This window comes from Salminus brasiliensis, chromosome 9, assembly GCF_030463535.1.
Source record: "Salminus brasiliensis chromosome 9, fSalBra1.hap2, whole genome shotgun sequence".
NCBI lineage: Eukaryota > Metazoa > Chordata > Actinopteri > Characiformes > Bryconidae > Salminus > Salminus brasiliensis.
The window spans coordinates 15,147,614-15,163,431 of NC_132886.1; the positions used below are offsets into that span (position 1 = coordinate 15,147,614).

General features: G+C 41.6%; 1 protein-coding gene across 1 annotated transcript in view; it reads right to left on the bottom strand.

Annotated features, from left to right (window-relative positions):
- Positions 1-15,818, bottom strand: part of col4a5 (collagen, type IV, alpha 5 (Alport syndrome)) — a 51,428-nt gene that overhangs the window by 5,859 nt on the left and 29,751 nt on the right. Inside the window, exons 7-40 of the mRNA XM_072687560.1 lie at positions 15,550-15,603; positions 15,333-15,359; positions 13,935-14,015; positions 13,417-13,479; positions 13,266-13,301; positions 13,105-13,146; positions 12,860-12,952; positions 11,899-11,952; positions 11,655-11,711; positions 11,523-11,567; positions 11,356-11,409; positions 11,180-11,221; positions 10,964-11,057; positions 10,345-10,380; positions 9,962-10,213; positions 9,781-9,870; positions 9,039-9,109; positions 8,727-8,918; positions 8,274-8,442; positions 8,061-8,153; positions 6,912-7,016; positions 5,472-5,569; positions 5,059-5,209; positions 4,812-4,925; positions 3,613-3,780; positions 3,398-3,487; positions 3,167-3,313; positions 2,854-2,952; positions 2,649-2,738; positions 2,430-2,569; positions 2,195-2,321; positions 1,813-1,992; positions 1,420-1,470; positions 1,119-1,304 (exon numbers count right to left, since the gene is read on the bottom strand). Of these exons, the coding sequence (XP_072543661.1) occupies positions 1,119-1,304; positions 1,420-1,470; positions 1,813-1,992; positions 2,195-2,321; positions 2,430-2,569; positions 2,649-2,738; positions 2,854-2,952; positions 3,167-3,313; positions 3,398-3,487; positions 3,613-3,780; positions 4,812-4,925; positions 5,059-5,209; positions 5,472-5,569; positions 6,912-7,016; positions 8,061-8,153; positions 8,274-8,442; positions 8,727-8,918; positions 9,039-9,109; positions 9,781-9,870; positions 9,962-10,213; positions 10,345-10,380; positions 10,964-11,057; positions 11,180-11,221; positions 11,356-11,409; positions 11,523-11,567; positions 11,655-11,711; positions 11,899-11,952; positions 12,860-12,952; positions 13,105-13,146; positions 13,266-13,301; positions 13,417-13,479; positions 13,935-14,015; positions 15,333-15,359; positions 15,550-15,603 (3,391 nt within the window). The remainder of the gene's footprint in view (positions 1-1,118; positions 1,305-1,419; positions 1,471-1,812; positions 1,993-2,194; positions 2,322-2,429; positions 2,570-2,648; positions 2,739-2,853; positions 2,953-3,166; positions 3,314-3,397; positions 3,488-3,612; positions 3,781-4,811; positions 4,926-5,058; positions 5,210-5,471; positions 5,570-6,911; positions 7,017-8,060; positions 8,154-8,273; positions 8,443-8,726; positions 8,919-9,038; positions 9,110-9,780; positions 9,871-9,961; positions 10,214-10,344; positions 10,381-10,963; positions 11,058-11,179; positions 11,222-11,355; positions 11,410-11,522; positions 11,568-11,654; positions 11,712-11,898; positions 11,953-12,859; positions 12,953-13,104; positions 13,147-13,265; positions 13,302-13,416; positions 13,480-13,934; positions 14,016-15,332; positions 15,360-15,549; positions 15,604-15,818) is intronic.

The window sequence follows — 15,818 nt, forward strand, 5'->3', positions numbered from 1 at the left end:
TAAACTGTAAAACTGTACAAAGACAGTAAAAGTACTTATTCATGAATTTTGAATGATTGTCTTAATTAACTGTGATTCATGGAGCTCAGATTGGAAAGTTCTGTGGTGGCCTTACTTTTAAACATACATAACTGTACATACAATATACACTTCCCATGCAGGTGAACACACACACATAAAACACTTGACATCACATTATTGGTGATCTTTTCAAACGGCTAAATTCCGTATAACAGCAGACAGAGACAGAACCCTGTGACTGAGACTGAGGGCAGGGAGTGAGGACACATGAGGAGGTATGGATGGAAGGATGGATGAAACACATAAACAGACATAAACAGAACAGAAACAGCAAATAAACGTAGACATTGTGGATCAACCCATGCTCATTGGGCCCTGTGAAACACAACGATTGGTGCGTGCAAACCCCTCAACCGTACACAGTTTTGATATATACATATGATGGGAAAAAGTGGGTGACAGAAAGATGTGCGTGCACCGAAATGAATATGACATGGTGTATGTGTGAGGTCTCTTCGATTTCGTGCTCTCTGGTTGTTTTTTTTTATTGTGACAAGGATGCGAAACATTTTGTGTTGATTTGTGCAACATCCCATGCAAATCACGCACATCACATGACCAAACATATCCAACAATAGCACTCTACTGTCTGATCCAATTTGCTCAGATTGTCTTAACCCATTTACACAGAAAGGCTTTTTACTACACTAAGAAGTAGTACTCCTTAATACATGCCGGTGGGCCACAGATTGATTAAGGTGTCAATTACAATGCAGTTTATACTAGGCACTGTGTTATTATTATTATTATTTTATTCCTATCAGAAAGCTAATAGCAAGTTTACCACTGTGAGAATCAGACAGCAGAGGCAACCAATGAGGACAACCCTGCTCTTAAAGAACTAATGTCCTGCAAAGTTCAATTTACAACCCTAACCTAAACACACCTGGCCCAGTCAATAAAGCTATTTCTAATCATTTCAATAACAGACAAATTCTGTATTATTTTGACACTGGATGTAAACTTTGTAGAGCAGAAGATCTCAAGATGCAGGGTTGGACTCTGGAATGTATTTCATATTTGACAGGAGAACTTACCGGATCTTCCAGGTGGACCAGGAGGACCTGAGATACCTTTAGGCCCCTGTAGAGCCTGACCAGGAGGACCAGGGGACCCCTGAAGACCAGGGCTGCCAGGTGAACCAGGAAATCCTGCGTCACCCTTTACTCCTGGGAAACCAGGGCTACCGGGTAGACCAGATGCACCGGGGTCTCCTTTAGGACCTGTATTATAATAGAAAGTTACAGTTAACTATATTCTTACATTAGTGTTAACCTAAAAATAAAGCAACATAAAGTACTGAAGAGTAATGCAGTTTGTTACTGGAAAGAACTTTACCTGGCAACCCTGGGAAACCAGGAGGACCTATACCTCCAATACCTGGTGGACCTAAAAAGATAAAGAATAAAAACTGCCTTAGTTCACATCGATGCAATGCAGAAGCTTCAGGGAAGGAAAATGTCTATCAGACACTTGTTATCAGCTGGTTTTAATGTAATTGTACTTTATATAAACAATTGTATTTGTAATACAGATTTAAAGATTATTTGATAATGTTACAAGCTTCAAATAAAACATCGGTAATGTCTTCAAGCTTTAAATTTAATCTAGAATGGCCAAAAAATGTCCATGTGCATCATGCTAAATTAGCATTACTTGCAATTTCTAGCTTTTGTGGACCCACATCTTCATCTTTCTGAAATAGTACAGCTCTTGCATTATTAATCTTACCTGGGTCTCCCTTTACTCCTGCAGGTCCTGGAATACCATCACGACCGGCTTGACCCTTATCTCCAGGAAAACCAGGTGAGCCAGGTGAGCCAGGCTCTCCTGGCCTTCCAGGTGCTCCATTCAGGCCAGGGGCACCTGGGGCACCATCTAAACCCTTAGGACCAGGGCTACCAGGTTGACCTAAAGCCAACAGGAATAAGAATTTTGGAATTTAATTTATGTTTATAAAAGAATTTTGTTGAAGTGTATAAAAAACACATTATGTTAATCCTTCATCAGAACAGCTCGTAACAAATCTAAATCTGTCTGCACAGTTTGGAAGAATGTTTATCTGTGGACTAGATATCAGGACCAGACAGAACAATATTTGGTTGTACTCTACCTTGAAATCCTGGAATGCCAGGGTCACCCTTTGTTCCAGGGTTACCAGGTAATCCTGGAAGACCTGAAGACCCTGGTTGACCTTTTTGCCCTGGGACCCCAGGGAAACCAGGAGAGCCAGCATCACCCTGTTACACAAGTGCAAAATGAAAAAATTAAAACTCACTGACAACAAGAAAACACTTAAAAATTATTAATGCTACTGTTCAAATACAATACAGATATACTAATTTTACCTTGGGCCCTGGAAACCCTGGTGGTCCAAATCCTGGTGTGCCAGGCTCTCCCTTAGGACCTGGGAATCCTGGTGCTCCTGGAGCTCCGGGTTGTCCAGGTTGCCCAGACAGACCAGGACCTCCTTTAACTCCAGAAGGGCCTGTCACACAAGGAACTTACTCAGTCTGGCTTCATAATTTCATATTTCACCTTACAGAAAGAACTGTGCCACATCTTACCAGGGAGCCCCATCTCGCCCATGCTGCCTTTCAGTCCTGGAGCACCGGGAGTACCTTGTAATCCTGGGATTCCGGAATCTCCTTTGGGGCCTTTGGTTTAAGCAGAGGATGTTTGAGAACTTGCTTAAATAATACACACTGATCTGGTCTCCTCAGATCAAGTGCAGAAGTGAGAGGTTCCACAAGGCAAGTAAGGAAAACTTACCTGGGGGTCCAGGTAAACCAGGCCGTCCATCGAATCCAGGGGGTCCTGGGTCTCCCTGGAGACCAGCAATACCTTTTGTACCTGGAAGACCACCAAGACCTGATGGGAGAAAGATAAAACATAAATGCTAATCCTACTTCTGATTAATCACCGTAGACAGAAAATACATATATCACAGTATCATCAAACATGTGGACATGTTTCAAATGATAAAATATTCTGAAGAAAGATATATACATATATCATGTGTGTCTTTCCACCTTTGTGTTACAGGACCTTGCCTTTGCCACATATGTGAGTTGTAGCCACCTACCTGGAGGTCCTGGCTCTCCCTTCGTTCCTTTTAGCATTTCAGAGGGAGCCCTGATGCCAGGTGGGCCTGGTATACCTGGTTCCCCTTTGTCTCCTTTAGAGCCTTCAAAGCCCTGGCCACCTGGCCGTCCTGGGAGGCCATCATCACCTTAAAAGACAGAGAAGCCATATGTGGACCAGTGGTCGATTTTGAAATACGCTTTTGAAGAGTCGGCAATAAAATAAAACAAACCTTTTAGTCCAGGAAAGCCTGGGACACCAGGGTTGCCAGAGTTACCAGCAGGTCCTGGAGCACCCATTACACCCATTTCTCCTTTTTGTCCTTTAGATATCGGTCACAGAAAGACAGGGAAAGTTCATAGCAAAGTCATTTGATATTGACAACCTAAATTTCAACAAAAACAATGAAAAAAAAGACTAATGATGCTTTGCATAATTGTATATTACCAGGGAGTCCAGGTAGTCCATCTTGACCATTAATGCCAGGGCTTCCAGGGGGGCCAGGGGGACCTGTTGGTCCAGGGAAACCAGAGGCTCCTGGGTCACCAGGAAAGCCTGGGATGCCCAGACCCGGGGGACCAGTGTCTCCTTTCTCACCGTTGACACCAGGGAAACCTGTAATGGAGAGGAAGACACCTTTATAAGTAAAGACACTGGAACTGATTGCACCTTGTACAAACCCACAAAATACCCTCATGATAACTAGATAAAGCTATCCTTTATTAAATCAATGTTAATCAAATAAGGAGTGTAATGTAAGCGCTTTGTCTGAGCTTCTTAAATCCCCTAGTGTTAACGGTCTTGCTGTCTATAGATAAGGCTACCTGTGGAGGGAAAGTTTTCCAGGCCCACAGTCGATTGCCACTACATTGTGACTCGGAAGATGGGCCACTGCTGAAGTGACTCAACATTGCAGCTCGGAAAATGTTCCAAAGTGAGTCTGCAATACGCTTCAGATGTTCGTCTATGCCCACTGTCAAAGTGTCTCTAGATTGCGGCTCAGATGCTTTTCCATGCACCCTGCTGAAGCGACACTATATCACGACTTGGAAAATGTTTCAGGCCCGTCGTCAAAAAGACACTAAATTGCTGCTCAGAAGGTGCTCCAGGTACACTGTCGAAATGACTCTACATTGGAACTTGTGAGATGTTCTAAGCCCATTGCCGAAGTGATGCTACATTGTGGCTCGGGAGATGTTCCAGGGCCATTGCCAAAGTGACTCTACATTGCAGCTCGGATGTTTTTTCAGGCTTGCTGCTGATGCAAGTCCACTTTGAACCAGATGTCTTTCCAAGCCCACCGCTGAAGCGACTTTGCAATGTTCCAGGGCCACCACTACATTGACACTACATCGCAGCACAAAAGACACTCCAGGCCCACTGCGAAAGTGACTCTACATTGCAGCTCTGATGTTTTTTCAGGCACACTGCTGAAGCGACTATATGTTGCATGGCTCACAAGATGTTTCAGGAAGACCTGAGCCGGACAGCTGGAGCACGGTGTGTGTGTTTGTTGTTCTTGTTTTTGTAAAGGCGTTGCCTGTTTTGATTGTGCAGACTTGACAGAGGTGTCACAATTGTGTTTCTCCTAGAGTGGCACAATATCATGTGGCGGCTCCACATATAGTATCTTCTTATAAACTTACCAGGAGGGCCCATAGGGCCAGGAGGTCCTGGGGGTCCAGGGAGACCCTGCGTACCAAAAGCAGGTAGGCCTGGGGGGCCAGGGGGACCCTGGTTACCAGGACGACCAGAATCGCCTGCGGCAAAAACGTAAGGCCATCAATAAAACATTGTGTGTTTTACTGTTACTTTCTTTTAGAAAAACTCATATTACAACATCTGCATTAAAATCTAGTTATACGTCCAGCTGTAGCTGATTTTGCATCATACCTTTGGCTCCAGGAACACCATCAGCACCTGGTCGGCCAGGGCTACCAGTGTTACCAGGGAAACCAGGATCACCTTTAGGTCCAGGTGTGCCTTTACTGCCTGGGAGCCCAGGGGGGCCCTGAGGGCCAGGAATACCGAAACCAGGTTCTCCCTATGGACATATACATAATAAATTATATTTAAGGCTTTGCTGTAAAACTCTTTCATCTCTGAAAGCGGGGATGCAAGACATTGACAAACATATCTCCAATTAGCTCTTTTTCTAAAATGAGCTCTACATTATAGATTAACATTATAGAACGTGGAAATGAAATATGGTGGTTAATGTATATTATTTTGTGCAGTTCTGTATGATACTCTTTTCCATAAACAGAATTTACAGTAGCCAAATCCAAAGCTTCACAAATGCTTACCTTTGGTCCATTAAATCCAGGCTGACCAGGTAGTCCATCCACACCTGGTGGACCAGGGAGCCCAGGGCTACCAGGACCTCCAGCAATACCAGGGAATCCTGTGAAATGTGTGATTCTTAACTTATTATCATTATCCAGCAGCAACTATAAAGCTAAATAAATACACTGCTCCAAAAAATAAAGGGAATACTTAAACAACACAATATAACTCCAAGTAAGTCAAACTTCTGTGAAATCAAACTGTCCACTTAGGAAGCAACACTGATTGACAATCAATTTCACATGCTGTTGTGCAAATGGAATAGACAACAGGTGGAAATTATTGGCAATTAGCAAGACACACTCAATAAGGAGTGGTTCTGCAGGTGGGGACCACAGACCACTTCGCAGTACCTATGCTTTCTGGCTGATGTTTTGATCACTTTTGAATGTTGGTGGTCCTTTCACACTCGTGGTAGCATGAGACGGACTCTACAACACACACAAGTGGCTCAGGTAGTGCAGCTCATCCAGGATGGCATATCAATGCGAGCTGTAGCAAGAAGATTTGCTGTGTCTGTCAGCGTAGTGTCCAGAGGCTGGAGGCGCTACCAGGAGACAGGCCAGTACACTAGGAGACATGGAGGAGGCCGTAGGAGGGCAACAACCCTGTTAGCCAACAAACAGTTAGAAACCGACTCCATGAGAATGGTATGAGGGCCCGATGTCCACAAATGGGGGTTGTGCTCACAGCCCAACACCGTGCAGGACGCTTGGCATTTGCCAGAGAACACCAGGATCTGCAAATTCACCACTGGCGCCCTGTGCTCTTCACAGATGAAAGCAGGTTCACACTGAGCACATGTGACAGACGTAGAGTTTGGAGATGCCGTGGAGAGCGATCTGCTGTCTGCAACATCCTTCAGCATGACCGGTTTGGCAGTGGGTCAGTAATGGTGTGGGGTGGCATTTCTTTGGAGGGCCGCACAGCCCTCCATGTGCTCGCCAGAGGTAGCCTGACTGCCATTAGGTACCGAGATGAGATGAGATCGTTGTAGGGAGGTCATATAGGCACGTGGAGGCCACACACAATACTGAGCCTCATTTTGACTTGTTTTAAGGACATTACATCAAAGTTGGATCAGCCTGTAGTGTGTTTTTCCACTTTAATTTTGTGTGTGACTCCAAATCCAGGCCTCCATTGGTTAATAAATTTGATTTTGTTGTCAGCACATTCAACTTTGTACAGAACAAAGTATTCAATGAGAATATTTAATTCATTCAGATTTAGGATGTGTTATTTGAGTGTTCCCTTTATTTTTTTGAGCAGTGTATGTGTAAAAAGTATGAGGAGTGGAGGTGTAGATAGACTTGATGACAGGTCTTAAGAGTTTGTTTTTCCAGAGTTTTTCCATTTTTAAATAAGTGTTAATAGCAGTTTCAGTGGGTTCAGGGATTTACCTTTAGCACCTGGGGGTCCTGGCAAGCCAATACCTGGGAGACCAGGTTCTCCTTTCGTTCCAGGTAATCCTGGGAAACCAGGCTGTCCAGGTAGACCTGGGTTTCCTATACAAGCAAAGAAATTAAATTCAGTTAGCACTAACTGTGAACATTGCTCACACCAACAGGAGTATATCCATTTGTGCCCTTTTTAACTATTTAACATCATTTGAATCTAGCAGCTGCATCAGATTTTTATGCTGAATTAACCAATAGAAATGCTCTAAAATTACTTGGATTTTTTTTTTAAACTGACTTTTACTTACTGTTCCACACTTTACCTATGTACTTCATTTCCCTGTACTCAGACATTTTTACCATTTATTGTGTTGGTCAATTCATTAAGTGCAAACTCTATGTAGATTCGGAAAATCTACCAGCTGTAGTCAATCAAGATCACGAACAGGAAGTTAAGAGTGCTTGACAATATTAACACTCTGGGGTCTAAGGGCATTTTTAAAATCACCCAAAAAAGCTCTTGTGTATAGCATGATAACCACATGTTTTACATCAAAATATCAAAAAAATCTTAGCTGTCTCTGTAATGAGAAGCCGAGAGCAACCCTAGAGCATTGAGTGACGAGATGATCATGTAATAATTTGTAATAATTTACAAGAGTCTTAGGTTTACACAAATGAACCTGACACACAAATCCACTAGTCAGACACGGCGAGATGCAGAAAATGAGTTTCTTAGAGTCCACTGGTCAGTTTTTTTTAACCATATTAACAGAAACTTCAAATTTTACACACCAGCACATTCATCAACCCCAGAGGGTTAAAGACATTATGAAACATTCAGCAGTACACAAAACAGAGATTACAAAGACGGGATGTGATCTCACTCTAAAGGAGACTACAGATCATTGTTTGGGTATGCCTGAATTGAAGACATCCCTTTCTCAGCTAGTTCATCTGCTTACTCAGCTAGTTTTCAATTGGCTAGGGTAACAACAACAATTTTATGAAGCATGTTTATTGTACAGTAAATAATCCAATCTTAGGATTTGACACCGTCAGATTTATCACCAGATGTCACAGACATGTCCTGCAGCATTCATTACACATATCTGTAGTTCAGAAATCAAACCACAGCTTATGTAGTTTTACCTGGATTTCCTTGTGGACCAGGTTCTCCATCACGTCCTTGGGGTCCAGGGGCACCTTTGTCAGAGAAAGACTGACCTGGTTCACCTTTTGGACCTACAAGATGACACCAACGGTTAAAACGATTATCATCATGTTACTGTCAATCAAGATCATCTTTTCACTGATGCAAACAAAAAACATAGCTTTTTTACTGTGCTCGACATCTAATCGTACCTGGTGGTCCAGGAACTCCTGACCTTCCTGACACGCCCTGAATTCCTTTTTCTCCGGGTGACCCCTGAAGGCCGAATCCAGGAGGGCCAGGAGGTCCTCGGTCTCCTGGAGAACCCAAGGGACCAGGCTCACCCGAGGGACCTCGCTCGCCTTTCAACTGTAGAGAACCCTGGTAGGAACAAGCAAGTAAAAAATGATATTCAGAATAACAAACTAAAATTATCATGTTGATTTCATTTTTTGCTGTATCAACATTTTACCAACCATCACTTGCCTCAAAAACTACAGTTTGTGGTTGTCTGTATTGCATGCCAATCAAATTGCTTCTTCCTATCAATTTAGGTGGATCTTGGATCAAATGGTCAATACCCCTGGTACAAAAAAACCCCAACCAAACCAAAAACCTAGGACCACTTTTTAATATGATGTATCAAGGACATTCCCAATACTCACAGGTGCTCCTTTGGGACCAGGTGCTCCAGGATATCCATCACGACCAGGTCTTCCTTGAAGCCCAGGCAGACCTGGAGGTCCAGGGAAGCCTGTATCTCCTTTCTGTCCCTTTACACCGTCGGTCTGGAGAGCCTCACCAGGATCACCCTTCTCTCCGGGTTCTCCAGTAAAACCCTGCACTCCTGGTAAACCCTGAGAAACAAACATAAGGGTCATGTCCCAGCTCCTCAGGACAGTTTAGATGACATTAGGTATATGAAACTGAGTTATCGTGTTCTTAGAGGTACATATATCTGACGTGAAGGCACTTACTGGTGGGCCCACAAGGCCTGTGTTTCCCGGGAACCCTCTGTCTCCTTTAGCACCGGGAATACCAGGATCACCTGTGACAAACAGACCACAACATTCAGCCACAGCCAGACATGCTTTGCAGAAAGCACTTCTCATTTCTTTATAAGTTTTTTTTTCTTTATGCAGGATTTGTGAATCTACAAACATGTGTATGTGATGACTGGCTTTATGTGATTATTAGAAAGCATACGCTCATAAAAATAAAGGTGATATGAATGAAGGAATAATTGTATGTAAAAGAGATTAAAGAAGGCTTTAAGAGCCTTCACCTAATATAAGGTTTCTTTACCAATTTGTGGGTTCTTTATACGTCTCTATGGCTATGTACAGACTGCAGGCAAATTGTATTTGTTCCTGGTGAGTGATCAGATCGGATTTGCATGTCCAGACATCACAACCCTATCTACATGGGTTGCTGTGAGAACGACGTAGGTGCTACAGAGCTGCTTTCATACGCAGAAGCAGGAGAGATGTAGGTGCACTCCGGTCTGTTAAGTCTGTCCAGAGCTCATTATGTCTCTGCTTTGCTTTTTGAGTTTTGAGGCATGCTCCTGATCCATCTGGATACTGACTTTTGCTGTGTTATTTGGATTAGTTATTATGAAACTGCCTGTGTTTTGACCCCTGTCTGCCTTGATAATGAATTCTGGATTAACCAATGAAGCAACTTTGCACATGTAATGATGTGATGAATGATTCTTACCTGGAAGCCCAGGGGGTCCGGGAGGACCTCTTGGTCCTGGGATGGAGTTTCCATTTAAAAAACATTGTACACATGTGTCTCCTTTGTCACCTAAAGGATCAAACAAAGGATGTGACGGAAAGCTCTTTCAAGCTTGTGAACACATTCATATTCCTGTTTCTATCAAAAAGTGCCAACTCACCTTTCTGACCTATCTCCCCTGGGAAACCACGGTCCCCTTGGAGGCCTGGAAGGCCAGGTGGGCCATTGGAGCAGGGCTCCCCGCCACTGGATATTCCTGGGGGGCCAGGAAGTCCTGGTGTTCCTTGTAAACCCTGCAAACCAGGTCTTCCAGGTGGACCTGGTAAAGAAACTCCAGGCTGTCCCTCTTCTCCTTTCTGTCCTCTCTCTCCAGGGAACCCAGGGGGACCAGGCCTACCTGGACCTCCAATTGCTGTGACAAACATATTTGACATTTAATCATATGTGACATATTTATGCTGCCATACATAACCAGTACATCAAGGTAAATAGTGAGTAAACTGTAAAACTGCTTGGAAAACTATCGTTTTGTTTATCTCTCACCTGGAAGACCTGGCTGACCAGGTGGTCCTGTGATACCTGGGAGTGGCCACACAAAAAAGAAAAATGCTTGTTAGAAAGTCCTCATACATACACTGTACAAGTACATGTTCTATAAAAAAGAGAGATTTGGTCTGTTTCTTGCATGTGTATGGGTTAAATACGAAGGCTGATTTACGCTGTACTGCTGTCCAATGGTCAGAAATTGGTCTGCATAATTAAAACTTTTCATAAGTATTCCTTTCACTTGTGTCATTTCAATGGTTGAGTATAACTAATTATGCATGTAGTCCTTTGTTGACTGGTAAGGGTGGCCTTATATAAATTATTGGTACGTATTTACTATCCTACCCATTTTTCTATGCTCATGAAAGAACATAGAAATGTATAACATAATAAAGGCTTATGGACCTGCTACGTCTATCACAATTAAAGTAACAAACATGAACATTACATGATCTCTGCATCTCAAAGCTTTAAATGATGCTGCTACCTAGCCCACCGATCAAGAATATGTTCTGTGCGCCATGTGCCTACAAGTATTCTCAAGTGGACTTTTCTGCTTGCCTGCCACTATAAGCAGGAGCTCATGCTGTAGTAACAATTCTGTTTAGAGCTGTACCTGGAGGACCTCTTTCTCCTTTCCTCCCAGGTGATCCCGGGAAACCTTGATCTCCTTTCAGTCCTTCTCTTCCATTGGTCGGATCACCGATGACCTGAACAAGGTATTGGACAAAAGGTGAGGTGTGATAAAATATATATTTCTCATGAGAAATAGAATAATAAAATCAACCCACATGGTCAAAAGTCTTGTATCATTAAAGAGTTAATGACTCACCACGCCTGGAGGTCCAGGAAGTCCTCGCTCACCTTTATCACCCTAAGAGAGAGTAAAGGTCTGTTTTACACCTGGACCCTGGACACCTGGACCCACCATCATCAGTGTAGTTTTACTACAATACTATACTATAGTACTACGTGAGAAAAATAACATTTAGCTCTGTGTAAACTTACTCTTTCGCCATCTCTTCCTGAAAAACCTGGAGAACCAGCCTCTCCTTTTGCACCCTAAAAAAGGCAGAAAGAACACAAAAGGAAAGACCAATAAGAGACCAGCTGTGTCCCACAATGTGTTTTAATGGAAATGTTGAGTTAACTTGAGCTGAAGACAGAAATCTCACCGGAATTCCTGTTGGACCGGGTTCCCCGTCTTTACCAGGCTTGCCCTAAGAGAATAACAAGCATTAATGTCAGAAAACACATCCCATACACATCCCAAAACACAAAAGCACCGTCTTACTGTTATCCCTCACCCTCTTCCCGGGATCTCCTTGCTCCCCTTTCTCTCCTTTCTGACCACCAGGTGGACCCTGACAATCAAGTTCAGCCTCATTAGAGTTGTAATATTCATTCAATAATGTGCATTACATTTCAGAACATTTAGCATAACTTTAAATGCTCTAGCAAAAAATCAAATTGCTTTACAGACAAGGTGTTTAGCAGGTTTATGGAGGCTCCAAGTACTATAAGTGACGTAAGAAAGAACAGAGTACGTACAGGTGTTCCCGGAAGGCCAGAATATCCTGGTGGTCCAGGTGGGCCACGATCACCCTAAAATTATTTAGAAACAAAGCAGTGTTGACAGATGCGTAAAAAAAAAACTGACATAGACCCAGCAGTTAAACAAAGACCCATTTCTGGAAGTAACAGGAAGAAAAAGCATTCCCTGTAACTACTATGGATTTTTACAAACTACATTCCTATGTCTACATGTGAATGTATTTCTCTACATACATTGTTTATCATACAGATACTAACTGTTAAAGAACCCCTATATTCTTTTATATTAACACAGGCATCAAGGAATATTACTGCTGCCATCTGGTGGCTCAAGTAAGAAAATGCATACACGTGGGGCCATCTGGTGGCCAAATACAAGAACACAATTAGGCTGTATAGCCCGCAGGGGCCAAATACAGCAAATGTACCATTTCGGACCTTAACATTCATAACAATGTGAAAACAGCTTGGCACATAATTGAGCCACAACTTTTATTTATTTCAGAAGAAAATGTAATTGAGAAATATCAGTGGAATAGTTTAGAATCTAGTAGAATAGAATCTAGTTGGGAACCAACAACCAACAATTTCTACCTACAATTTTAGAATATGACTGACTTCATTACCCAGAGCAGCTTATATTTGAAACATATTACACAGCATTAGTCTCGTCCAACGACTCGTTACGAACTAAGGAGAACTAAAGAGTGCTGTTGCCCTCTATGCTAAACCAACCTGATCTTTTTTGTTCAGTTTCATTTTAAAGACATTTTATTATATTATATTAAACATTAATATAATGTGTCAATAATTTATTCAGCTTAAGATATACACCGCTGAATACTTTACATCTCCAAACTCCAGTATTTGCAGCTTTTAATGTTTATGTCAGTACAGTCTATTGTACATGTTTGCAACAGATATGACAATGACATATTGAACTTAAGTATCATTGTACCTTCTCTCCTCGCTGAATGACTGTGTCCAATTGACTTGTAAACTCGCCAACCTGCCCAGGTGGCCCTGGAGGCCCCTTCAATCCAGGTTCACCCTACCAACACAGACACAAACATTCACACACTGAAATCACAAAACTGTTCCCTGATAAAAGTCTACTTAGACGTTTCACAGTAGGACTTTAGAACCTTTAAGGTACGACATTAAAGACATTCTATTCTCACTCTTTGCCAGAGGTTACCCTACCTTCTCTCCTTTTGGACCCTGGAAGTTCAATCCCATATTGCCCTACACAAATAAGATGATATCAAAATATATGTTATTAAATAAATTAATGTTTAGTTTATATGTGGCATACTGGAGAATTAGACAACATAAATAAATAAAAAAATACAGGCAATGCTTACCTTAGGCCCTGGTGGGCCAGGAGGTCCAGCCGGACCCTGAAAAAAAGAAAAGAACAATAAAGTTTTCCTGTACTGATTTTATAAGACATTATGATTATAATTTATATTATATTTTATATATATATACATACATATAAACATATATCCTTACCTGGTAACCTCTCTGGCCAACAGGACCAACAGGACCAGGCAACCCAGGAGGTCCTGGATTTCCCTACATGTGCAAAGTTAACAAAGTTTACACCAGAACAATAGAGGGCTGACAACAAGATGACTAGACATTGCACTACTCTGATATTGGATTTTGAAAATAATAACAAATGCATCCACTCTGATTCTGTAGCAAATCCAGCCTAAAATATCAAGTAAGAGAAAGTCATGTCATATAACAGTAGCCACACACATTAATTGAATAGCTCTAAGCTCTAAGCTCTTATTTCTATGTAAGAGCTTAGTTGATTAAAAGGTTCTAGTTTTGTTGTGTTGCTGACAATGCAGTTCTTTCCATATGGTTTGAGCAGTTTCATTTGGTCATCTTAAGTCTAGATGAAGTTTTAGATATGAGTAATGTCCTGCCATCTCTAAAAAAACGACAATCCAATCTATAAGATATCTGTACAAGTTTGACTTCATAAAAACAGAAGTGTGCATGTTTCCTAACACACGTACTGCGAAGCCTGGTCGGCCTGGATCTCCAGGATCGCCTGCCAATCCAAATCGGTCTAAAGAGATCACATCACCGGGATCTCCCTGTGAATGCAAACAGAGAGAGACAAAGAGGTTAAATGATACAACTAAAAGCAATATACTGTCAATGTTTGCCAATAATTATTCCATTTTCCCATTTTTATTTTGGGTGTTGCTGTGGGTCACTTGGCACTAGTGATTAACACAAAGCAGCCATGTACCAATATCTATGTTAAACTATTCTGTAATGTAGATAAAAGCTGTGCAGTTTTATTATGGGATGTGGGAGGAGACTGTGAGGCTACATTCACACAGCAGGTAAAAGACGGCCCAAATCTGTTTAGGAGTTTAGGAGTGTGAACCGTTCAGATGAATGTCAGTTATAGATCACATAAAAAAATTAATTAATTTATCTGATGTGTCAACGTAGCCTAAAAGGGTGGGAACTTTGGGCTGGGGTCCACCGGCTTCTGCTTTGAGCCAGAAGGCCTGACATTGCACATTTGGACTAAAATCACTGAGAAACCTCCCCATGTACAACTAATCATGTTAGATAGGATGTTAAGATGTTAGATTGGGATGAGGAGGGTCTTCAGAGACCCTCATAACTCCACTTAAAAAATGATATAACATGTTTTAAAGACATATAAATTTCATATTAGACTTAAACATCAGGACAACTAAAACCTTTAGTCTTGGCTTCTTCTGCTAGAAGCTTAAGATTTGTAAGGAGAGCTGTGATTAGATCTTGAGATGTGATTTGATTTGAAAAACATCTCAAAATAGATATCTTAGAATACACACGTAATGCGCCAGTAATTAAATAATTTGGCTTTTGCAGTTGCCTCTCCATAGCACTCATATAGATCTGGAGAGAACTTGTATGGAGGGATTATCTCAGACTTGAATATACAGACCATAGCTGTTATGCAATGCTAATATGCAATCTTCATTTCTTGCTGTCTTTCACTTTTTGTAGTGATGTGGATCTGGATGTGGTTCTTTACATTGTGTCCATGAAGAATGGCCCAATACAAATACTCCAAAATGAATAAAATCTTTTTACATTAATTTCCACTGAATGTTAAGTTTTATTTCCTTCTTCTGTAAAGTTGCCCTTTTGAATATACAAGGCTTTGTATTCTCCCACCTAGTATTAAATGTGGAGGTACATTAAGTTAAATAAATGTAAGGCGTATTACTTTTCTATATACTGTGCTAAAAGGTTTATATTTTTCACATATTTTCAGTGAAATTAAAGCTGCTTTTCTTTTTTTCACTGTTAGAATAACTGGTTCACATAAAAAGAAAATATGCGTATGGTAACAGTTTTGATTAATCTGATCCTTAGGTTGGAAAAACAGTCAGATAAAGACTTGCCTTCTCGCCTGGGAGACCAGGATTGCCCTGGAAGGGAGAGAAATGAACAAGAAGAGAAACAGAAAAGTCAGATTACATACCATGGAATGACTGTTGAGCCCTGTATTTACACATGGCCTTGAGGTGAGCTAAAACTGTACAGATGCAGGAGTGAAGCAGTTACTGGAGGGGTGGGGATATACTTGAAGAAGTCTGCTCATAAAAGTATTTCACTTACCGGCTGACCAGGAATACCTGGGGAACCTGGAAATCCTGCAGGTCCTATCTCACCCTGCGAACAAAACACACCATGGTTAAGATGAGTAGCATCTGTTGTCTGATGCCCTGTTCAGAGGAATTGTATGTTTCTTTTAATACAAGGTCTGTCTTGCATGGCTGCTCAATATGTGACCACAGGGGTTCACTGTTTTACCAATTCTCCACTCTTTGGAAATATCTTTAATTTAAATATCTTTAACTTTATCTCATTGAATTTTCCATTTTGAT